We start from the raw sequence: 26,118 nt of genomic DNA, 5'->3' as shown, positions 1-26,118 counted from the left end.
ACAAAAGCTCCTTTTTATCTATGAACAAGAGCAAGCAAGTGTCCACGCATAGAAACGTAAAAAATAAATAAAACAAGCACGATTCAACTTTTGTTCAACTCGCGACAATGAAAGACTCACATTATCTCAAATCCAAGGTTAACACGGCTTATTTCAATTTTCAACACAGCAAGATAAGATGATTAAACTTGCCTTAGTAACACAATGCTGTGTAGGTATAAAGCAGCCTTTTCTCTGACAAATGCCAGATCATAATTGATTCATTTCCAATGGAGAGTAGTACAAGAAGTCTGAATAATGTATGTATAGCAAATTTTCTGATCCAATTTGAGTTTCAAGTGATCTAAAATTGTATGCAACCACCTAACTGCATGTATTTTAATCAAAACTATAGGTCTGAAGTGAGAATGAGAATGATCATCTGCTCTCTATAACAACACTGATGTTATATTTTACTGTGATATTACTGCGAATAATACTGAGTTATAACTTAACTCAAATCCAGTCTGTTTCACACACAAACTAAAATGTATGACTTATTTGACTAAACTGTATGGTGCTTTTTGGTCCTAGGTATTATTTTTGACCACTATATTCTGATTTTATTGTTTTGAATTTATATATACATACATAAAATTAAACAAAAACACATACACTCTCAGAAAAAAAGGTACAAAAGCTGTCACTGGTGAAAAGGTACTGCCCCAGTGACAGCTTTTGTACCTTTTTTTCTGAGAGTGTACTGTATTACATCAAGGGATTTTGTCAATGCCTGGCAACCCTTCCAAATGACATGAAGGGATCCTAAGAAAGGTTCCCTGAGGTGGACGAACTGTAATTACTTCCTAATAGTAATGGGCAGGACACAGAGTTTACTTGTTAGGTTGTTATCATAAGAGGCGGCATCTCTTAACAAGAGCCGTCATGCTGTGAGTCAGATGAGGATACTGGCTCCCGCCTGGCAACCCAAGCAGTGAAATATCACATGTGTGATGACACCCAGGTGCTCAGTCTGCCTTTCTGAACCAGATGCTTCCAATCGAACGTTACATGAACGGACGCTCACATGGCAGCTCTGCACTGAATACAGGTGACACACGTGTTTCAAACTCAATCTACCATCCAAATGAAATTAAGAATACATTCATGCAAAACCTTACCCGTTTGCACAAACCACACACATGCTCACACAGGAAACACTGATACGAGGCCAATTAATAGAGAAGCCTGTACAAGGCCATCCACACCTGCCTCACAAGCAGACGCAGGCTCACTGATGCATATCATTCCATCATAACCTACTGAATAAACCCACATATCTAATCAAGAACAAGCATATGTAATCACACAGGAATGAAACCGTGCAGGTCTCTTGTTGGCAAATGATTGGCAAGTCTATATATATATATTCAAAGAATAGTTTATTTATCTCTTGTTAGAAATGACTGTAACTGAATTCATTTTTAACTGTGCTGTTGTTACTATAAAAATATATTTTTCGGTGATATAGCTGAAATAAAATGTAATACATACATATTAATTATGTACATGCTGTTGAGAAACTTTCAGCTTACTTTAAATGAGAAATTTTGCCTTGGCCACTAACTAAGATAAATAATTTTAAAGGAATAGTTCACCCAAAAATGTACTCAACCTCATGTGGGTCCAAGCGTGTATAAGTTTCTTGATTAAGCTGAACACTAAAGAAGATATTTTGAAGAATTTTAGTAACTAAACAGTTGCTGGTAGCCATTTAGTTCCGCAGTATAGAAAAAAAAAAAAAACTATGAAAGTCAATGGGTACCACCAGCTGTTTGGTCACAATGGTCCAGTCGCAGCAGTATGAATTAAAAAAAACTTGAAAAATAGCACACAGACTTCTTTTATGGTGTCAGTACATTGTTCAAAAGTTCTCCTTTTGTGCTAAAGGCAAATAATGAGAGATAATTTTAATTTCTTAATTTACTTCATTGGTTTGGCGTGGTCTTCTGTGGGATGACGATTCAAGTGTGGTCTCTGGAACATTCAGCTAACTACGATCAAGTTTGATTATTACAGTCTGGCTTTCCGTTGAGTGCCGTGTGTGGAAATGTTTAAAAGAAAGCAGTCTAAAAATCCTTTTGAAGGGTTTATGCAGGATTGCGCTGAGATTAAAAAAATTCAAAGCCTAATCTCAACTCGAGCGGTTATGTGAAGTTAAGTCCTTTAAGTTTCATTTCAAAGACCTTGAGTAATTCATTGAAACTGCTGGTGGGCAGTCTGTTTTTGATTCCTCACCTCCACCCCAGCGCAGGCAGCGAGCGAGGTCGTTCCCGGTACCCAGTGGCAGGATCGCAACAGGTGGATGTCGAGCAAAACTGGCCTTATCTGTTGAGAAACAGAGAGCTATTAAAGCTGCTGTGTGGCATTTCCATGTTAAAACACTCTCTATTATCCCAGTTTAATGTGCAGAGTTCCTTAAAGAGTGTAAACACAGGGGCTCTGTGGTGGCCAAAACATTGTACACAGTAACACTGGCTCGGCGTTTTGCTGTAGATTTGGGGCTAGATTATTTGTTTGGCTTAATAACGTAACCTATTAGAAAACATTTTCATTTATATTTGGTATAATTCTGGGATCAAAAAAGGTGTCCGCAGTGCTGAAGGGGGGTCAACCAATTATTGTTTCCTAATTATTTTTTTTATGATTTACATTTTTTGTGAAAAAGAAAAGAAAAAAGAAAATATGCACTCATACTTTGCACCTCGAGAAACATTAAAATGTATTACTTTAAGTAAACATTTAATTTGGACATATTTATGATTATATTTAATGGATTCACATGAACAATACCATTCAAAAGTTTGAGGTCAATAAGATTATTTCATGTTTTTGAAAGAAACCTCTTATGCTCATCAAGGCTGAATAAAAATACAGTAATAATGTGAAATATTATTATTATTTAAAAAACTGTTTTCTATTTTAATATATTATAAATTACAATTTATTCCTGTGATGGCAAAGCTACATTTTCAGCAGCCATTACTTTAGACTTCAAGTGATCATTCCAATATTCTGATTCATTTTTGTAAGATTATACATCTTTTCTGCCACTTTTGATCAGTTTAATACATCTCTGCTGATTTTAATTTCTTAAAAACTTTTTTCGAACTTTAAAATAACTGTATTAAAATGGAACTTCATATTATATTCTTTTTAAACAAAATGTAACAAGGAATCCTTCCATGGCCTTGTTGAAGAACTTGATCTAACGTCTCCCTTTAAAAAGGCATTGAAGTTACATATAAAATTGACTAGTGCTTCATGCATCGATGGGTATCATTCCTCACAATAATCCACAGTAAACGTGTTTGCTTCTCTTGTTCTGAGACAAACAGCAGAGTGTGCATTCTGCTGAAAGGAGGCAACATGATGAGTTGGATCTTTCTGTCCTCATGCTGATGGTCCCAGTGTGGCTCATTGCTATGTGCACAGGGACTGCGGGGACATTGTTTTCGGGGCTGGTCCGTATGGCGTGATGTACTGCCTAACCGCAGGGGCTCTCTGAGTAATCGTCAGCAGCAGACATTTTACCAGTCAAGCTCATGTGGGAGAACAACAAGCAAGGACTGATAGCAGAGCGGCTTTCATTCACTTTAGGGCTGTTAGGAGGACAAACTCCCACAAGTGTCCCTGTCCTCCTCAATTTGCCAGGCTAAAGACTCTCTAAAGGGATAAAGCCCATTGCAATTTCAAGCCAAAGGTTTAGAGACCAAACTGATTCTAAATCACTTAGTGGCAATATCTAGCACCGCCCACACAGGTTCCTCTCCAGCACTCGTCCATTAACATCAATACTGCTGTCAGGAGAGCGAAAGACAGCCCATTATACAGCATCTCCACTGTTATTCTGCATTCACTCATATGAAAGAGGTCACAGATGAGTCAACGCGCTTCCTAGAAACAATGATTTGTCATCTTTCTGATGGTTATTCGTTATGATTCTATGTGCCTTAAATTAGAGCCAGCCTCATGTAGCGTATGGAAATATGCCCTAATGTTCAAATGTTTGTCAATGAATTGGTTGACATGCTTTATTGATCTCTCAGCGTAAATGCAGATGCAAAATAACAGGAAATATAAAGTGATAAGGCATTAAGTCCATGTAACAATGTTAATTATTACGGCTCTAGAAAGCACTAATGCTGATGCGTACTCACCAATGCAGTCCAAAATCCACCCCACTGATCCATCGCCTCCACAGGCCAGCACGCGGAAATTGGGCACGTCTCGAAAAAAGTTGAGCCTGGGAGACATAAAAACAATGAGATGGAGTCTTGCCTTTTAATGTATTTGCTTGGAAACTTTCCTTGGTCCTATAATTAAAGTGGTCCCGTTGAGTGACAACACTACAGCAAAGCAAACCTACCCTACAATCTACAGCTTTCACACTATTCCCCAGTCGCAATGTACTGTTTACTATTCAGTGCTGTATGTTTGATCTGAAGGATGTTACAGAAGATTTGTGCGGTTTTTATTTACTGGGTCATGGGAGAAAAACTCTGGAAGTCGAACCCATTGAGCCTCGAAATCATAAGTTTCTTTAAATATCAACTCATTTAGTTTGCATTGTAGTCTCTACAGTTCTGACTGTTAAAGTCGGAGTCCTATAACTTTGACTTTTTATTTGTTTGTGAACTGGTCTAGAGCTATGAGACAAACACTTGAATAAAACTTATTTCCTCAGCTATGACAAAAAAAAGAAATGAATTCAAATGGGAGTCAGAAGCAGAAACAGCTGACTGCACAAAACAATTAAAAATAAATAACCAAACAATTATAAATCCATATGTTTTCAAACAAATGATCAATGTAACCCGTCCTAGCATAATAAAAATCTTAATTAAAAATCTCTCTCTCTACATATATGTATGTACTTGAGCTCTATCTCGTACTCTTCACAATCAGAGGCTGAAGAAGACATCACCCTCTGCTGGTCAGGAGCGTGTACTGCTGCACACGTCCTGCATAGACACATGCCAGATTTGCTATAGTACTGAGTGTAGCATGCCAGCAGAGCTGACACACAAGTGTGTGAAAGATTTATACTGTGTAACCTCTTTTGATGGCTCTGAAAATGCAGGATGTTTTATGTATGCAGGACAAGAAAAGAGTAAATGTGCTACTACATTTACCATGAAAATGCAGTCAATTCAAGCAGTTCTGTTTTTTGTATCTTCTCAGGTTTATTTCTGTATTGCCATGGAAATGTTCAAACTATGTCAACAACAACAACAACATCCTCGCCATGGATGAAAAAGGCCCCCGGAAAAGATATTAATGTCTCAAACTGTGCTCAGATTTGACATCTTTAATATGAACATAAAAATGGTAAAACAAACAAAAAAAAAAATCCTTAACCCAGCCTGCTGTAAACTGATTTAAGCTGGTCTTTCAGTTAAGTCAAGCTAGTTTTTGCTGGGTGACCAGCTGGTGGGAGCCTAAAGCCAGCCAAAATCTCTCTAAACCAGCTAACAAACCAACCTGACCATGCTAGGAGACCAGTTTAGATCAGTGAACCGTCCTAGACTGGTTTAAGACCTTAAGATGATTTCACATCAAGTACGTCTGAGGTCAAAAGATCTATCGTATACCATCTTAAATATATAGTTCTATATCATGGTTGTTATTTGTAACTAAAACTATTGTTGTGCTACTCATCCACTGCATCCAAAAGGTTTTCGCTAATCAAAATGACTCAATCAAAAATAAACATTTGATGAAAAACTAATGGAAATAAGAAATGTTGTCATCTACAGTGGTCTCGTTTGCATTTATTTCTCCAAATTCAAATCTATAATACTTAAAACATAAGTATTTGGCGTTCATGAAATCATTTGTAAATATGAACCTCTTACAGTGACATTCTCAGAATCCACTGCTGCACTCCGGGTTGAAACTGATTTGGACGACCCTGAACTTTCCTTCTGTTAAAGGCAGGTGAAGAGGCTTTAGTAAAATGGACTCGCTTAAAGTGGTAGCCTCGTCGTGACCGACAGGCTCAGAAGAACATTCAGTGCTTGAATGAATAGATTTACTCAGCAGGGGGCTGCTTGAGTCATAGTAAACGTCTTATAGGTCTCTCAAAGTCATCTCTACTTTGTGAGTGGTTCCTCTCTCAGGCCAGCTGATTGCAGGTTGGCTCACTTTATTGCAGGTTTGTAGAAGCAAAAAGAATAGAGAGAGAGGGAGCCATGCCAGAACAAAACAACAGTGAGAATGTCAAGCTGTTTTTGAGCAATTCCCCGCCAAGACTCAAAAAAACGTTTTATTCGCACATATCTCCCTCGAAATTTGATGGTGGCTTTTAGTAGTCTTACCCCACCATGGGTCCTCCTCGATCCAGACTGTACACCTGTCTGGGGTTAAGCAGGTACTGGAATTTCCGTAGCACTCTGTTGAAGACAGATGAGAGCAGAAAAGCATTAAAAGACACACATAGAGGAATGACATTTTAAACATGTAATCACTGTGAACTTTACATTACGATAGGAGGCTTGAAGGGATAGTTCAGCCAAAAATATCAATTCTGCCATCATTTACCAACCCTCTTTTCATTCCAAGCCCAAATGACTTTCCTTCTTTCATCACACACAAAAGTTACATTTTTTAAAGATTATCCTGGTCAATATGTACAAAATTAAAATGTTATTAGAATATCTTGACGTGCATCCTATCTCTTCTTGGCACCTTCATGAGAGAATTAAGATGTTTTACTAATCATAAACACAAATTCTTTACATTTTTATGTCAAATCTTTTCAACGAATCATTGATGCGGTTCACCGCATCATGATCAGATCATGATTCAGACCGATCCATTTCCTGCATTGGGATCATAATGTGAATTTTGTTTGCTTGCTTGTTACATCTAGTTTGCTTGGTAGTTTTTTTTTTTGTTGGCCTAAATCGTTAAAACAATAAAACAGTCAGAATTATATTCAGCATATTCTTGTGTTATCTGAATAACACATATACTCATTTGGGTATAAAATAACATTTGGCCTTTCCCCCCCTAATGAATCGAATCAACAGACTGTAAGACGTAGCTTTAATGTTGGAACAACATGAGGATGAGTAAATGATGACAGAATGTTCTATTTTTGGTTGAACTGTTCCTTGAGAAGACACAGATAGATACACATATGGAGGAATGATCTTCTTAAAACACCATCATTCCAATCCATTATAATAAAAGACCGCACAAACCTGGGAAGCAAAGAAGTCAAGAAAGACACACACATAACAGATTGCACGCTGTTGCAGCAGTGCTCCTCAATAACTTTGAAGCAATAAAATGATCATTGAGTACTCTGCGATGTCCTTCACTTCTAACTGTGTTAGCTACTCTGCCCCTTTAGTATGCAAAGACACACAGAGGAGGAGAGAGGAAAATAAGATGGGCTGTTAGTTTGAGGTGCGTCACAAGCTATGCTTTTATGTCGGGGTGATAATTTGTGCACTTATCAACTCTGAAGAATTCATTCATTCCCTATGCAAAAACAAAAGAGTAAAAAAAAGTCAAGTATCCGATGTCTGACCTATGAGCTTTAAATACACTGCTCAAGGTGAATATGGTGGAAAAATACACTTGGTAGAGTATGATTCTACGGTGACCGTTCTGTTCCTCTGTTTGCATCAAAGAACCACTAAAATTGTCTTTCTTTTTTTAGGGCCAGGGCAGTTATCACGTCTTTGTTTGAGCACTGAGTCTAATAATGGAGGATAACCGGCCAATTAATGGTATTTTAAACAGTGTTGCTATGGTGATGCCAGCTCAAAATCCCAAAACTGGTCTCCCGGAGGACATTGGGTGGGTGGTGAGAGCTGAAACAACACCCACATTCTTCCTCCTTTAACAGCATTACTGTCTCCTGCTAGCTTTGATGGTATTTAGGACACTGCCAGTGAGCAAGAAAAAGAGTGGGACTTTTGTTAAACGTGTCAATGCAGATTCGACTGACTTCAGATGTTTCGACAAACCTCCTCATCGGAACCATTACAGCAGTATAAGGTCGGAGGATATGAAAAATGATGATGCAAGAGTTTGAGCTTCAAAGACGTTTACCTCTCACCCTGCCGACCACCACTTTTAGGATTAACCAGCACAAGGAGGGGGTGCGTTCCAGGCAGAGGGGTGATCTTAGAGGCAGAAAGGGAGAAAAATGTTACAAGACACACATATGTGTGCTGCACAGATTTGCAGTCTGCTGAGGGTTACCTGCAGTGCCTGACCGTCACCGGTGAACTTGAAACACTGGCTGGTGTCCTCAGGGCTGGTACTGGGGGATGATTCTCCTTCACCTCTTTTGACAGCAGATTGACGGTCCTACAGATACAGAGAAATTACAGTAAACATCCACAAACAGAGATGGAGTGAGGCAGATCTACATATTGTATGAGATCAAAAAGACAAGACCAGTGTAATTTCAGAATCTACCTCCCTTTCTATGTGCTTCAGGACATTTTACATACATACATATATATATATATATATATAATGTATGTATGTCTGTCTGTGTGTGTGTGTGTGTGTGTGTGTGTGTGTGTGTGTGTGTGTGTGTGGGTGTGTTAAAGTGACAGTGAAGACATTTACAATCATTTGAAAAATGCCCATTTCAAGTAAATTTTCAAATTCTGTTTCTATTTGAAAATCTATTTCACAATAACTGCTGTTTGCTTTCTATTCACCAACTGTAATGTAGCCTACATCCTTGGAACTACTTCATAGCTGTGCATTTTTGCATTTCCTGGACAATAATTTAATCAACCAGAATTACGCATTCAATAGCTCCATTGTAAAATGCATAATTTTAGTTTTTTCTTTCTTATTTTTTTTACATTTTTTTTTTTTACTGTATCCAATAAATGAAGCCTTGCCCAAACATAAGAGACTTCTTCCAAAAACTAATTTTGAATGTTTGTACATTTCCTTGATTTCCTTGATTACTTATTGAAAAGACTTTTACTGGATACATTTTATATGGAACACAATTACTTTTAAAATGAATATTTAATTAAAAAAGTTTACAGTACTCTTGGGTCCTAGTAGAGAGTAGGCCCATGAAGAATTTGTCCAGGACCCACCCATGAAAAAATTGTACTGGGATCCTTGCATTTTATCATGTTAAAAAAGTGCAGTGGGAGAGAACGAACTCACCAGAACAACAGGGCAGATGTACGACGGTAAGAGTGTGTGATCTTTTAATGGTCCACCGTCACACTCAGGCTTCACGTTAGACGCACACTTGTTATGGAGCTGGAAAACATACAAATATTGATGAGGACTGGTGAAAAAAGAACATCAAGAATGGACTGGATCTATTTTTTTACTTCTTGGTTTATCCTCACTAATCAGAATTAGTAAGAAGACATTAAATGGTAGGAACAAAGAGGACAGCATAATCTGTAGTTGATAATAATTAAGTTGCAGGTTTAGAGTTGAAACTGTCAGGAGAGATGGTTCAGAGAGAGTGCAGGAGCATATAATGTGATAATAAAAATAATTATGCAGTGAAAAGGCCTTTAAATGAGTGGTAAGTGCTGACACTCATCTTTATTAGGGCTATACTGGTCACAGCCACTAAATGGTGTGAAAGTTTAGTGAAGAACGCCACCTAGTGGTGTGAATAAGTTACATAAAAATGGCTTTTAGAAAAATAGAATATATATATTATATATATATATATATATTATAAGTTATTTTTAATGAGGAAAAAAAATAACGAAATACATTTCCATTAGTCTTTGCTCAAGGCCTCTTTTAAAATAAATCAAATTACTATTACTAGATATTAAATATTACTAAAAAATACAATATTACTAAAGCTAACACAAAAGTTTTTGACTCAGTATATACTCACAGTGATTTGACACCAAACACAGTGAAGGCCTGTTAGACCTTGATAGCACTTGATACTGCGGTGACATTTGTCACATTTTGTTGGGGAGTTGCCCTCCATCCAAACATGCTGCATAGCCTAGAAACACATTGAACAGAGAATCATTATTTATTATTTAGTTGGGAAATAATCCAGCAGCCCATCTATACATTACTGAAATTGTTATCATGCTCTGTCATGCATTTAAAAGGCATTTGCACAAGAATTATATCACTATCTGCAATATTATTTTACTTAAATTACTAAAACAATCACCTCACAAGGTAAAACCTCAAGTGAGGAGGTTTTATTATATGTATAGAATTATATACATTTCCTTGAATACACAGGATATTAGTAAATAAATAATATGTTGGAATGTACTAAAAGAGATGCACCCATGTGTTATGATATACAGATGTTGTTGTTGTTGGTCAAAGCATTCAAAATTATCCTCTAGGAAGAACTGCAAGGGTCTGGCAGATTGCATTTTTACTTTAGTCTTACAACTAATGTTAAAAAGTCACACAAAAAAAATAATACTACAATATATAGTATGTGAGATGAAGGTAAGACTAATGAAGAAACTTAAAGCACATTACTTGATAGTGTATAATAGTTTTACACAAGCCCCAAGTCTTGCGAACTGACATTTTCACTATTCAATGAAAGTGAATTGTTTTTTTTACACTAAAAGTACATTCCACATCACTTAATGCTGCAGTAGGTAACTTTTGTAAAAATATATATTTTTACATATTTGTTAAACCTGTCATTATGTCCTAAGAGTAGAATATGAGACAGATAATCTGTGAAAAAAATCAAGCTCCTCTGGCTCCTCCCAGTGATCCTATTGCCATTTGCAGTTATGGACCGCTCCTGGTAAGAAACAACCAATCAGAGCTGCGGTCCGTAACTTTGTTTGTGTTCAAAATGTAGAAAAATGTATATAATAAGCGAGTACACCATGAATCCATTTTCCAAAGCGTGTTTTTGGCTTGTCCTGAATCACTAGGGTGCACCTATAATAAGTGTTTATATTCGGACTATTTTACATTGCTTCGGGGGTACCGCGGCGGAGTAACCCAGTACCTTTGTGATTCTTCATAGACATAAACAGAGAGAAGTAGTTCCGGCTACGATGTTCTTCCGCAAGACGCAAGCAGTTCTGTTTATTAACCGCTAGAGCGTCAAAAGTTCCCTACCGCAGCTTTAACACATCACACCATACACTCATAATCTAATGACATTATTTTGTCATCTCTGCAGTAGTTACTGCATGGGGAGCACAAGTTCTAAAGAGGTGTCAGTGACTAAACGGTGCTGTGTGCTCTCAGTCTTTCCCCTCTAGTTCTCAGTACAGAAAAAAGACCTTACACACAGGATGTTCTCATAGCCTTTCTGACATGTCCACAGAACATGACTTTGAGGTTAAACCATGAGTTATGGGTCTGGGAAGTTGCCTTGGGTGAAAGCTGAGCTGGACTTGCGGTCAGTGGATAAAATAATCATAACACGAGTCGTCTACTAATAATAGAAAACTGTGTTTGTTAGCACGATGAGCTCAGTCCTTAACCAATCAATCTGAGAATCCCAGTTTCATAAACAATTAAAAAATGTCTTCTGGCCTTACTGTAAACTGTTAGAGAAAACACTCAGTTTAAACACAGTGAGAAGTGTTCATTTGTAAGCGTGTGTTGTTTGTGCACTCACATTGGTGTGCCTGCGGGACTTGGCGTAGGTGCTAATGCAAGGAGCAATGTCTTTGGACACACAGCGCTCGTGGACTGTGTACTTGCATACTGCCGAACAAAAGACAGGACTGTGAGAGATGGAGCGCGAGAGACTGAAGGGCAACATTTCAAATGACAACTACACACCATCAGGTCAGACACATCAGAAAGGTGAGAGATAACAGATGGACAGAACGACAGAAAGATAGATCAACAGACATGATTCGACCAAATCAGAGATGATAGATAGATGACAGAAAGATAGATACTCACGTGAGCAGCAAAGGCCCTGTTTTCGTACTCCTAACAACATAGTGTGGCAGTAATTACAGTAGGCTGGCTTGTTGAAATGCTTCAGTCTCCATACATGCTGCCCATCTTCCTGTACATTCTGAATATTCGTGAAAGAGATACAGGAAATAAGATACTGTATCTTAATGCATAGTTTCCGCTTTATGAGTCACAGTTAGTTTCTCCTCACCGTCTCCATTCCCAGCAGTACCAGGAGTGGTATGGTGGTCATTCCTCCTCTGATCCATTCCTCTAATGTGACCGTTCCATCCCGGTCATAATCAATCTCCTCCATCATCTCCTTCAGAATCTACAATAAAAAATAAGGGACAGTAACATATGGATTCCACTATGCATGATGGGATTGCCTGGGGGTAATGTTTAAAGTGATTCATACTGGTTGTAGTTCTGTAGAGTCCCATTCTAGGTACTCAGCTACATGGACCATCTGGTTTATGATGCGGTCGAGCTCCTAAATCGAACAGATATAATTGCCTTAGACATTATACGCTATAAAGCATACAGTTTTCAAATGCACTTTTTTATGAAGCCTGATATTTACAGCTTCGCCAAACTATCGGTTTAAAGTTACAAAAAAAATAAGATCAATAATATTGCACCGTGCATTATTAACTCCTTGTTGTTTACAGTATCTAACCACAAAGCCAAATAACTGGACATTTAGACATTACACATTATAATGGAGATTGCAGACTTACCGAACTGTCCAGCAGACCATTGCCATCGGTGTCGTAGAGCCTGAACATGACTTTAGGGTGAGAGAAGTGAAAGATAAGAGACTGTATCTTTTTGTCGTGTGGCAAATATTTGTCCAGTACAGAGCCCATGCTGGCACCTGGAGCTCAGGTTATCAAAGGGCAGACTGAGGCAGCTAGTGAGGATTAGCTTTGGGCAGAAATAACTTCCTATGCTAAAGAAAGCTAACTCAATAGGGCCAGGAGCAGAGATAAGCCCTTACGAAATAAGAGGAAGTCTCCTGTCATTTTCACTAAGTGTAGGTCAGAGGTCAATTAAAACACAGAACTGACAAAGGTGTGTTTGAATGAACCTATATGTAAAAACAGACTCAAACTGATTTAATAGCTAATAACTTTTTTTTAAGAACATAATTCTTTTATTCGTAAAGAATGCATTAAATTGATCAATAGTGACAGTAAAGACATTTCTATTTCAAACAAATGCTGTTCTTTTGAACTTTCCATTTATCAAATAATCTGGAACAAAAGTATTCCCGTTTCCAAAAAAAAAGTAATAATAATAATTATATATATATATTAAACAGCACAACTGATAAGATAAGTTGTTGAACTGATAATTCAACACTGATAAGAAATTTTTCTTATGTACCAAATATTAGGATGATTTCTGAAGGATCATGTTACGCTGATAACTGGAGTAATGGAAATTCAGCTTTGTCTCACATAGGCTACAGTAACTGAACTGAAATGGTCTATTCAAACATTTCAAAAGATCCATATCTGCATTTCATATGCTGTGTTTAAATATGAACTGTCAGTAAAGAAATGAAATTTGCGACAGCCATGAAAGAGGGGACTTTTCACATAGCATTAGTCACTACTGACTGATACTACTGTATGCTTTGGCACGACTGGTTTGGAGACATAATTTACAAAATTACTTAAAATACTGTTGGTTTTTCTTTAGACGAACTTTGGAAAAGTGGGAATTAATGAGGATATGCTGTCTTACTGTAAATAAGAAACCTAATATGTCCTCAATATGTACAATAAACTATAATAACAAAGAAACACGTTGATCATGAACAAGCTCTAACATCAACTATCAATATGCAAAAAAAAAAGTATTTAAAAATTAAATCTTAAAATTAAGCCTTCTGAAATTTTCCCAAAAGACAGCAAAGATAAAAAAATTTTTTTGAAAAATGTTTAACTTACACTCAAGCTTGTCCTCTGGTGTTCCCCTTTCCAGCAGGGACAAGTAGCACACAATGTCTTTAAGGAAGACCACTTGGGGTGATGGAGATCCTTTTTGTGGAGAAGAACTCCTCCGGAGAGATGTACGATTTTCAGATTGATTACGCTCTGGAAGTGTGTTAATTAGAATATGTATAGTATATGAGTAATGACAGCAGATATAACACGAAAGTATCATGATTCCGATCAGCCAATATTGCTTTATAAGTCATGGATTACACGTGTAAAAAGGGCAGTGAAGATAAAAGTTGTCCCGACTCTGACCTGGGGAGAGGCGCGGGGAGTTGGTGGTTTTGGAGAGAGCCAAAGCATTGCTGCTGCTACTGCTGCTCGCTGGGGGATTGGGCTGTGTGCCGGGCGACCGGTGGGGGCCTCTGGGTGTGTGGCCCCCTGTGCCTGAGCGTTGTGAGGAGGAGCGGGAGGAGCAGGGTGATGTGGTGGCCCCTGAGCCTTGAGTGATCCCTGCAGAGTTCTCTGGTGTATGTCGGCTCATAGCACTCAAAATACTCTTCCCATTCATACCTACCATGAAAAAAGCAGTACAGGAAGATAAAGGGGAGAATGAAAGTGCCACTCTGAAATGAGAGAGGAAGCAACTTAGCGCCGGGCCTCATTCACTGTGTGTACACACAGATTTGTGTAAAACCTGTGTGAACATTGTAATACAGAATATTGTTGCTACTGGCCTGTTACTGGTCTGTTTATACCTGGACAGTGCTTTGAGTTTGAACTGTTCAGATTGTGGGAGGCTTTGGAAACCAGACAGGTAGAAAGACATTTTTAATATTGCATAAGGTACTGAGGAGGAAGCTGACGGTACATCACGATTGTCACCACAAATGCACAGTGATTGACTTGACACGATGGATGAAAATCATATCTGTCAGTGGTTGCTTTGTGATGACATCAACACATAAACATAAAAAGAGCTGCCAAGACACGCCAAGACAACACATAACAACATCAGGTGAAGTAACATGTTTGAGTCACGTGATTTAAGGACAGCTTAACAGCCACCAGCCAGGACAGCTTAACATGGCAGATTGATCTCTACAATAATGAGTTTGCCATTAAGTGTTTACATTCACTGACTGAGTTGCATTAAAGACAAATGGAGCAACAGAAAACACTGATTATACTGTATTTGCCAGTCCAGAGAAATCAAGGCACTAGATGGCACTGTTGGCTGTCTAACTATTTATTCAGTCAACTAATATTTAAATCACCTCAGGCCAACAATGATAGAAGTAATTCAGAGCAAAGCCACTGGTGCACTCTTGCATCATGCTTGCCTTCATATAAGTTTTTTCTTTATAGAACAATGGCTCAAGAGTCATGAAGAGCCTATAAAGCGGGCTGCAGGTCTCCCGACAAGAGCAGGTTTCTCCAGACATCTGCCAGTTCATTATCTGAGGCTGAGAGTTTGTTATAAACAGCTTTACAAGCAAACTGGTCATGCAGTATAATAATCTAATCTAATTCAAATGAAAAGATAAAGTGGGATCTGAGACCAAATGTGGAAGTACTTTATTTTTTTATGTTCATCATCAACATGTTTGAGTCTTGAGCACCAAATCAGCATATATGAATGAATTCTGAAGGATTCTGCGACATTTAAGACTGCTGAAAATTTTGCTTTGCCATCATATAAATTAAATGACATTTTCCATGTTATTCTACTTTTTTGAGATGCACCAAATGTTTGCACAGTATGTTATGGATTTTACCAACCTCAACATTTGAATGGTAGCGTATATGTTTTCCATTAGAAAATAAATAATCAGTAAACTGAGTATTTCCAGAATAATTTATTTTTATTTGGTTTGTACCCCTTTTCCATTAATGGCAGCAGTGCCCAAGCTGAACTCCAAAAGTCTGATTAGTAACTCTTAAATATTTCTTATTTTGCGTCTTGAGGTTCAAAATCTTATTTCCAGACTTAAAGTGGATTAGAATCTGGACCCAACTGTAAGAGTGTTTCACTGCACTTGCTCATCCTTAGCTCCCAAAACAGTAACCTCAGAAGAAACTGACACCTGTTTCTCCCATTAAAATGGAAATCTGAAATCCAGATTTTTTACGACCCGTTATTGATAGAATAAAGGCTTTTTAAAAAATATGATTTACCTAGTATGCCTGCTCCAGATCGAGAGGTGTCGGGGGAGCTGCCTCCACCATTCTTGCTCTTGAAGGAGGTGAAGAGGTGTTTGCAAAGTTCCTCAGGGATGTCAATCTCCAGATAGGTCGTCATGAATAGCTGGAAGCCCTCATAGTCGATGGGCTGCAGGAGACATGTGGAGAGATGATGAGACACAAGAACATATGTATAAATATGCAGCTTCCTGCTCCTTTATGTTTTCAGGAGAGAGGATGTTCCTGTCTTTGGGCATGAATGACACGCTCAAGCATTTCATTATGACACATGGCAACAAATATACAGAGGGAGCCCACTGACACACAATAAAGAATAGTAAAAACAAATTTTTTTGCAGCTGAAAGAAACAATCTGCAGTTAGAAAAACACCATGATGAAGATCTCGTTAACACAATTGAAAGTATCACAGACACATGGCTCACATTAAAAAGCAGTGGGTGTGACCTTTGACCTTCAGTAGACATTATAGCAAGACTATCCTGTCAGACAGGAATGGGCCGGGGCATGCAGTCTGTAGACACATTGAACCACAGAACATGCAAACCCAGAAGTTAACATCTTACTTGGATGAGAACATCTTGCTTCTGTGTGGCAGTCAGAGATATATGAAGAGGGTAGAGGGAAAGAGGGGTTATATACACTGAAGTGTTTGTTCATGCAGAGGGAAGGGATCAGTGAATGGTGTTACCTTTCATATCCTCATTATTAAGTATTTAATGCTGTTTTGCAGGTTTAGTGGCAAGATAATTATTTGTATAATTCGGACTTTGTTCTTTAAGGTGATACTTTTCTCTTAGTAATAAAAAATGGAAAAAAAAAAAACAACAGCCAAAAAATAAATAAAGGACTAAAAAGGGAACAGCGATATTACCGATGATGAAAACTAAATGAAAACATTCTTGTTAACTGAAATAAAAAATAGCATAGCTGGGGAAAAAGAAACAAAACAAAAATACACTATTTTTAAGAGCAGATTAAGAGCAGTAAGTAACTATTTTCTGTTTAAATATATTTAAAAAAAAATTCATGTTATGGCAAGGCTTTTATTATAATTATTCATTTTGGTCTCAAGTTTATGTTGCATAATTGCTGCTTACAATTTTTTTGGAAATACATTTTTCTGTATTCTTTGATAAATAGCAAGGTCAAAATAAATAGACATTTTTTTTTTTTTTACATTATGGGCCCTGTCATACACCCGGCACAATGCGACGCAAGGCATTATCTTGCAGAGTGAAAACTAATAAAAACAAAAATTGCAAAGACAACCTGAAAATAAAATAGGAATGAAAACGAAATAAAAAATGTAAAGCCAAAAGCCCTTGAAGAGAATTAACTAAAAAAGGGGGTTTAAGCACATGATTCAATAAAGAAAATGTGCAAATCGGACATGGGTACAAAAGCACCCACAAAATCTGTGCTGAAGACAATTTAGATGGCATTGTGGTTGAATTCCCCTTCAATCATACCACTGCAGAATCCTTTGGATCATTCTTGTTGCTGAAATGAAACTCTGGAAACGGGCAAAAAGCCAGTAAAGCAGAAACAGGCAAGGCATGTAGGACAGAATCAAATGGTGGTAAAAAAAAAGAGGAACTTGAATGCAATTTAAATGTAGGCTATGCTTGAGGGACTGCAAACGGTGGGCAGATGCACACCACAAACAGGAAGGTTAAAGTAACTGAACCCAAATGACTCTCTTTGTCTCACTATTAGCAAATGCGTTTATATGTTTTGCTGGTGTGAAAAGCAGCACAGCCAGCAGTGGCTGTAAGAGAAACTTCCTGTCTGGCTTTCAAAAGTGCAAAAACAGAGAGTGGCCCCGCTCTCAAATGATGCAGGAAACAATGAATGGTTTCTTGAACCTTTCACTGGCGCCCATTTTTATAGACAAAGGTTACAGAGTCACCATAATTAAACCCTATAATGAAAAGGCACTCAAACTAGCTGTGACTTTTTGAGGCTGTGATGAAGGATATTTACAGCCCAACCTCAGTCAAACAGTCAATCATGACTGTATCCATGAGTGAAATACAAGGCTGTCATCGGAAGTAGGCAGCACAGTGGCACTCATGGAATGTCACCTTCATTTTGTGATTCTCCCAGACTTTATGATTTAAAGGTGGTTGCGATTGAACTGATGAACAAAGCGAAGCATGCAATGTCACACCACAGCCAACCTGGCGTCAGCTTCAGAACCATTAATTGCCACCGGTGTTTATTCACTATTGATTCAGCCATGGCTCTGGGTAAAAACCTATGGCGCCAAACCCCGAGCAGCCTCTTATGTATGTCAGTGTGGAGAAGAGGAGAGAAATATAATGGTGACACTCCATAAAGCAAATTATAGATGTGGCTGCCCGCTGGCTTTGTTGTCACGGCAACGTGATGCATGGGCTTCATGATGTCAGTGAGGACCTTCTCTAACAGGAGGCAATATCTGGCCACTTCGTTTCAGGGAGCGGATGACTAAGCATTTCCTGTAATGACTTGCGGCCTGAGTCAGGTTGTATTGGTGTTCTGTCAAGTCACAGCCAGAGGCTCCACTGCCTCTAAACAGATCATTTAATCGGGCGAGATCACGGATCCGCTCCTGCCATTACATACCTGTTCAGGGTTGTACTTGGAGAGGACACCATTTCCGTGAAACTCTTCCAGCACATCTTTAAGCTTCTTGGAGGAATCTGGAGAAAAACAAAATGTAAAGGAAAACACTTAGTCAGATATACAGCTTTACTCGCAAGTTGTGGATACTCTTTGCAAAATATACAGCAATGGAAAAGTTAGATTCACTATACTGTTAAAAAGTTTGGGGTCTGTCAGAGTTTTTCTTTCTTTTAAGGAAATAAAATTTTGCACAAATTTGAATTCAATTAATAAGAAGTGACAGCAAAGGCATTTATAATGCTATAAATAATTGCTGTAAATGTAGTTCTTTAAACTTTATATTCATCCAAGAAACCTGAAAATGCAGAACAGCTGCTAGACATTAGACGCTAACAGATTTAATGGCACTTAACAGCCGACAGTTACACTTTTGTGTGTTGTCTTCCACTCAGAAAATATTTATCAATCCATTTTATATATGAATATTCACTTATGATAATATTTTTTTGATCAATTTTATTTTCTATAAAAACAATAGAAATTAGAACTAGCATATGCCATTAGCATCTTCTGTTAAGCAAATAAAAAGCATTTCCCAAGACAGCAAATATGGATTTTGCTAACTAGATAACTAATGTTTTACTGGCAAACTGTAACTGTAACTTTTAGCTCCCAACATATTGGCTGATGTTCTACAGCACATCTCCTTTTCATGAGGCATTGTTAATCAAATTAACATTTGTTAATCTTGCGTCTGGGTGTGTTTCATAAAAAGAAGAAGAAAAAAATAAATAAATACAAAATGTAACTCATATTTGCATTAGTTGAAAGTCTTAACGCAAAGTTATCTCCAAACACAACAGAAATGTACTTGAAACATAAACTACAAGCATCATTATTTATAACATTTTGAAAAAAGTTATGCCTTGCATTTGGTGTAATCCGACAAAACAGGCTTATTAGCAGAGATAATAGCTGAGCAATAGATGTCACCAAAGCTTATTAACATTAGGACAGGAGAAATGAGCCTGCGGCCCCAGGCTTCATTTTTATTTTCCATAAGCTTCGACTTGGTTGTCAAACGTCTTCTGTCTGCTGCCCGGGGGGCAGAACAAGGTGCTTACCTCACAGAAGCTGCTAATCTCCCCCCAGTACTGATAGTAGTCATCACCGTCTACTATTGACTAGCTACATGTATTTTAATGTTTATTATTCCCACTTGTTAAATCTCTTTGCTTTCAATTTCTGCAGTTTTTTAGTGGCCTTTAAGAAAATAAACAAAATCCACATTTGACTTAAATTCAATTGATTTGTGCAGGACTGGCACTTGACTAAAAAAACTAACAAAAACTGTTTTTGGTAACTGAAATAAAGCCAACATTAAATTAAATAAAACATATTAGATGAAAAACTTAAAAAGAAAAAAACCTTAAAAAGTAAAAAATTAAGCAGACACAACAGTAAACTAATATAAAATATTAAAGTACTATAATAAGTCTTAAAAAATAAATAATGACTGCAAACATTGTCCATTTTGATGTCACCGCTACGCTCCTCAGCTACTCAAGACAACCCGTCTGAGTGTGAGAGACAAACTACTGCAGAAATTAAAACAAATGAGCGCCACAGCACACACAGAAAATTATAGATGCATACTGCGCTAGAAATAAAATTATATTTATAATATATGATATAGGTAAGCAACATTACTCAACCAAGATGTTTCCCCGAATATCAACCAATGTGACACTTATTTTATACAATAGTAGTTTAATAAACAAGAAGTTAAAATTAAGTGACTTACATTTTAGACACAATATTGACATATATATATATATATGTTTTTGCTCAATTTCACAAATGCAAATAGTTCCAATCATGTGTGTCTCCCAGCAACACACAGTGGCATTTTGTTACTGAATAAATTCACATTTTGAACAAATCGATTGAGTCAATAATTCAGTGACCCATTTATAAAGACTGAATGAGCGTTTGAACGAATTGGTTAAATGAATGACTAAATGACTCAAAACTTGTAATTTGCTGCCACCTACAGGTGGTTTGGTTTCATATTTAAAAGTATCATTGCATTTTTCCACAACATTTCAAATCTTTATGTAAGAAAAAAATGTAAAACATTAATCTTACAAAATTATTTATGCATTTGCAATTTTGCTGTGTAAATGCATTTATGGCACCTCAGCTTAATCCAACAGTCTCTGTAAATACATCTAAAGATGTACTTGTAGTTACATCTGTAACTTATTCCAGTTTGGGGGAATTCTAATGATTGATAATTTATATTATTATGTAAATCATTTGTTTGCATTAAAAAAAAGTAAGATTTTTGTTTGTATATGCTCTCAATAGTTCTTAAAAAGAAAGTGTGAATTGGCATCAACGTCGGAATCAACAGGTCACACTTATAAAAAGTAGAATATTCAAATATTCATTTATTTAAATTAAGTTTAATGAGACAGACGTTATTTTTCAGCAACATTTATTGTTTCCGTCATTTTGAACAAGCTTACACACAATAAGCTTGAACATTACACATCGTGTTTTGTAGCTGAAAACCTTTAACAATGCGTGCAAACAAACAAAAGTACAGATTAAAAGCAAAAAAAAATAAAAATAAATGTGAAAGAAGAAAAAACATAAAGCAGCCTGCAGCAATTAGGCTATTGTAGAACATAGCTTACACTTAACTTTGAAACTGTCAGCAAATATTTTTTGCTGTTTTTTTTCTATTGTTTTACATGTTCTTGTTAAGAAATATGGGCATGTAAACATGATCGGGGGAAAGTTGGCACCTTAGTCTGTTAACAATAAGGCCGTTCACAGAGAAAACGAGCTCTGACGGCACAGACATTGGCGGAACTCACAAATAATGGTGTGCTAAGTGAATACATTTTGTGATGTGCTTCGTGTTTTCGTTTCACCACTGAATGGGATCCTCATCTGGTGGAATACATGGCTCCAGCAAGAACTGTTCCCGTCTCGGCTGGACTCTATGTAAACATCGCTGAAGAACTGGCTCAGCCTTTTCCGACGAGTGGGCATTGCCGGATCCTCTTCATCGTTGGTGACTCACCACTCGCATCAGGGAAAATGTTCTGATAATGTTCAAAAAAGTTTTTTTTCTTACTTCTCATGTTTTCATCGAGAAACCTGAGATGTTTGTGCCAAGGGTCTAGAGCGGACACGAGAAGAGGAGTTTTCCCTGCATTCTCCAAGTTAGCGGTGTTTATTCGTTGCATGAGAGATGCCGCAACAATGTTCTTGAATTCGGTCATTTTCTGTGATTCTCCACGGCATATTTGAAGTGCTATAGAAGACCAAAGTTCTTAGGGGCCGTTCACATATTGCGTCTTTTGCGTGCTCAAGTTCGTTATTTCCAATGTAGGCACGCAGTATGCGGGCTCATAATGGAAGCGACGTGCACACGGTGTGACGCGCCCATTTTTTCCAGGCGCGTCCGCACTGCATCGAGTTAAAAACATTTCAACTTTTCAGAATGCCGCAAGAGCACCGCAGGTCATGTGACAAGAACTAAATATTCAGCTTCATCCTTTCCCGTAATAATGTTGAAAGCTCAGCTAAGATGAAGGAACAGCTGATCATAGCTGTATATGAATTGCCATTTTGAAATAAATTTAGTAGCAGAGCTACTGAAAGTGTTTTTTGTGCTGCAAATCCATTTATCCTTTGCTGAAATCTCTGCGTCTCCATGGAGAGAGCACGTCATTGGCAAATGCCTCAGGAGTGCTTCTGCCCGAGCGCTTTGGAAAGAAGGAAAAAGCGGCGCACCTAGCGTTTTCCACGCGTTTTTAGGCACAATATGTGAATGGCCCCTTATTCATTCATTAATTATTTTTTGGTTGCATATATCTTCAAATATGCCGTGGAGAAATCACAGAAAGTGACCAAATTAGGTTTTATTGTGAACTTTTAAAAAAACAAATGTGCGAAACTAGGGGTGTGCCGGTTTCAGAATTGGTGATGACGGATCTGCCGTAGAGTCAATTGGTTGTTCTTGGAGATAGCGGGTTAACTCCGTATCAGCGCCACTCTGATCGGTAAAGGGGCAGAGATTTCAGACCTCCGTTTATTAAGGACATCTGTCACAAAACTCATCATCCGCACCAACGTTTTTTGAGCAAATTTCAAAGCCGCACCCGCCCGCCATCCACTGATTGTTTTGCGATGCAATGCTTTGCTGATGCGAGCCGCAAAAAAAGCCATTGTCTGTTCTAGAAAGGATGCAGCAAAGATATTTAATGCTAATGTATGAAGCATAGGCCTACGCTGAGTTTCATTTACGATGAGATGTGCTCTAGTTCACAGTGCAGTGCAAGCGGCGCGCTGGTGCTTCCATGTCACGGTTATCATTGTCTGCTATATTTGCTTTTTATTTATTAAAATACATGCAATTGGTTGATGAAACATTTATTAAAATTAAGATAAAATTTGTACAAAACGAAATTCGTCTTTAAGAAAGGTTTTCTACAAAGCAAAATTTTATGAAGTGGTAAATATCATGTCTGACGATTTACAAAACTTTATTAAGTGGTAAAAACCATGTCTCCCAATATATTGCGCATCTTATGATCCTATCTAAAAAATGAAAATAATTTTTGATAAAAAATGTTTGTAAAAAATATTTTAATGACACGGTTTTGGCGGTTAAAGAGTTCTAATGACGGTGTTCAACTATAACCGCCGGTCTCACGGTTATATACTAACCGTCACACCCCTATGCGAAACTCGAATATCATTTTTATTTATCGAATAATTACAGCAGAACCAATATTCAAATGTTCAACTATCCGTGCACCCCTAATAAAAAGAATTGGAAATCAGAATCGGACAAGAAAACTGAAATTTATGCATCTCTAGTTTTTATCTTTTTTGAGGTTGACAGATCAGTCACTATATGAACCGACATTATAAAGGAACAGTTTATAGATTCTTTCAAAATTCATGTTCCATTAAATAAATAACAGCATACAGGTATAGTACGACACGAAGGTGAGTCTAAAATGACACAACATACATTTGGGGTGAACTGTCAAGTTTAATTGGAAAACGCACACCTAAAATGAAGTCAGATATTCAAATAATAAGTAGCAGTGCTAGGTGAGTCCTTATATAAGCCCCTTTCACACTGTAACTTGGACCTGGAAAATTGATGGAACATTGCCAGATTGCCTTCTGTGAGAACGCAAACACTTCCCGGGATTGATTCCTGGGATCGATCCTGGGTTGGGGACCTAGTAACATTGCCAGGAACAAGCTCTGTGTGAACAACTAATGCCGTAAAGGGTGTGTCATAGTGATGACACATGTTATCATGTGACTCTTTTACTGGGAGTTTTGAAGGAGATCAAAGTTTGCGCAAAAAAATATGTGCAAACTGTAATGCAGCAGAGATCAGGTAGTTCCTCACTATCCGCACTGAAGCTTAGATCTTTCAACAGCTTAAGTGAAAGTTAACGTGCCTAGCGTTTGCGACTTGTGTTTTCGACATCCTGATATCACGTGTCATTACGGGACCTTTGCGGGTTATGTGTGAATGCACGCACAGATTACGGGAAATCACTGGCAGTGTGAATGAATCATAATAATACGATCCGGAAACAACTGCTGGGACACATTACCCATGTATTATCCAAAATCTCTGTGTGAAAGGGGCTATAGAGACTCAGTGGTTAAGGGAAAAACAGGTGGGGGAACCAGGCAATGCGACTGACTCTCATGAGTGAAAACCAAACTGCACCCACTGTTTCATCTGAGCAAAACAAGTCTTTCCTCAACACGTAAAACCCAGAACAAAGCAATTTGGTGATTTCTGTGGTCGGAAAGATTGACATCACACTTTTATTATCAATCAGAGGTTTACAAACTGTTAAAGTTTCAGATCCTGAATCACAAAATAGCATAATGTCAGAGGTCAAACACACAGAGGTCATAGATCTCTGGTCTTTGGAATGGGACATTTTGACTGACAGTATTAAATGTATAAGACTTATCATTGATTTAAAGACTGACGCCAAACTCCAAACTGTTTGTGGCTTTTGTGGGCAGCAAACAGATCTTCTTACTAACAGACCTGTGTCTCTGGGTTTTATAATATTTGGAATTCCTAATGCTGTGACTGTGGATGGAGTTTTTCTATAAGCTCATTACATAGAGATGACAGATGTATTCCGCTGATTATTAACACCATGGAATCAAAAGAAAAGTCTTTACCACCTAATTGAGCCCACACATTACTTAGTGGCAAGAATGTACATATGGTCTCCAAACCAATATACTCTATATATATATTAAGGCATCATGATTAATCACATGCATGTTATTCACCTGCGATTATGAACGCGATATTGCGTTTCTTGTCAGCTAACTACTGCTCTGTCTATTAAGCACCGCTCCATTTGAAAGCAAGTGATGGACATTTACCGCTAATCACAGAACCACTTTACTAACGAGACATGCATGACAATAGCATTTGATTAATCGTTTATATATATATATAAAAATTAAATTTAAGATTAATGCCTCATTTTACACCTACTGAGTTCTTAATGTCCAGTATCCCAGAATATACTCCACATCCTGCATTTGCTATTTTTGAAGCCATTATACCTTAAATATGGCATGCTGGCCGAGTTCAGGGTGAGAGCACGTCTGATTGATTATTCAATCTTCACTGTTTCTCAAGGGTTTTTAATCAAATTTGATACCAGCGGTTGCCCTCAACGAAAGGAGAGGAATTATACGGACTTCATGAGGATTTCGATTTATTACCAGGATCCTACAAGCCAATTAACCTCACAAAGCACTGACAGATGCTTCATTTGGAAATTTCATGGTAATTTTACAGGTAACCTCTTAAAGTGGCACAAAGGACTCTTTGAAATACATATTAGCCAGTGCAGCCTGTGCTGATAATAACAACAATAGGAGCATTAAGAGGTTTAGTATAAAGTTTATTAACTGTTCATTAACATTGTAATATATATATATATATATATATATATATATATATATATATATATATATATATATATATATATATATATTTTTTTTTTTTTTTTGCCATTTAAACAAAAATAAGTCCATCAAGCAATTATTATTATTTTATTCTTTATATTTTAATCTAATTAATTACACTATGTGCTGACATACTGCATTTGACTGGTTTTTAACCAAAAGTCTTACACTTATACACTGATCTCTACTAGGGCTGCTCGATTATGGCAAAAATCTAAATCATGATTATTTTGGTCAATATTATAATCACGATTATTTAACACAATTATGAAGAGGCCATACTGTATGACCAAAACTTTATATGAGTGATTTATTTAAAGATACTTATCAAATATGTACTTCCTGTAAATAAGGTTGCTATGACATCTACATTGTAGAGAC

At 37.4% G+C, this 26,118-nt stretch overlaps 1 protein-coding gene across 2 annotated transcripts in view; it reads right to left on the bottom strand.

Annotated features, from left to right (window-relative positions):
- Positions 1-26,118, bottom strand: part of LOC128019732 (diacylglycerol kinase beta) — an 80,821-nt gene that overhangs the window by 38,879 nt on the left and 15,824 nt on the right. The window contains exons 3-19 of one of the 2 annotated variants that reach the window (XM_052605901.1): positions 18,682-18,758; positions 16,638-16,658; positions 16,047-16,200; positions 14,184-14,441; positions 13,881-14,027; positions 12,663-12,712; positions 12,341-12,415; positions 12,134-12,253; positions 11,926-12,043; positions 11,633-11,721; positions 9,902-10,018; positions 9,199-9,297; positions 8,260-8,367; positions 8,107-8,180; positions 6,360-6,434; positions 4,200-4,285; positions 2,278-2,367 (exon numbers count right to left, since the gene is read on the bottom strand). In XM_052605901.1, coding sequence (XP_052461861.1) covers positions 2,278-2,367; positions 4,200-4,285; positions 6,360-6,434; positions 8,107-8,180; positions 8,260-8,367; positions 9,199-9,297; positions 9,902-10,018; positions 11,633-11,721; positions 11,926-12,043; positions 12,134-12,253; positions 12,341-12,415; positions 12,663-12,712; positions 13,881-14,027; positions 14,184-14,441; positions 16,047-16,200; positions 16,638-16,658; positions 18,682-18,758 — 1,758 coding nt within the window. The remainder of the gene's footprint in view (positions 1-2,277; positions 2,368-4,199; positions 4,286-6,359; positions 6,435-8,106; positions 8,181-8,259; positions 8,368-9,198; positions 9,298-9,901; positions 10,019-11,632; positions 11,722-11,925; positions 12,044-12,133; positions 12,254-12,340; positions 12,416-12,662; positions 12,713-13,880; positions 14,028-14,183; positions 14,442-16,046; positions 16,201-16,637; positions 16,659-18,681; positions 18,759-26,118) is intronic. The other variant, XM_052605902.1, reaches the window with a different exon arrangement.

Source organism: Carassius gibelio, chromosome A9, assembly GCF_023724105.1.
Source record: "Carassius gibelio isolate Cgi1373 ecotype wild population from Czech Republic chromosome A9, carGib1.2-hapl.c, whole genome shotgun sequence".
Taxonomy (NCBI): Eukaryota; Metazoa; Chordata; class Actinopteri; order Cypriniformes; family Cyprinidae; genus Carassius; species Carassius gibelio.
Note: the sequence above shows the minus strand (reverse complement) of the source record. Positions and strands in the feature narration are given on the sequence as shown.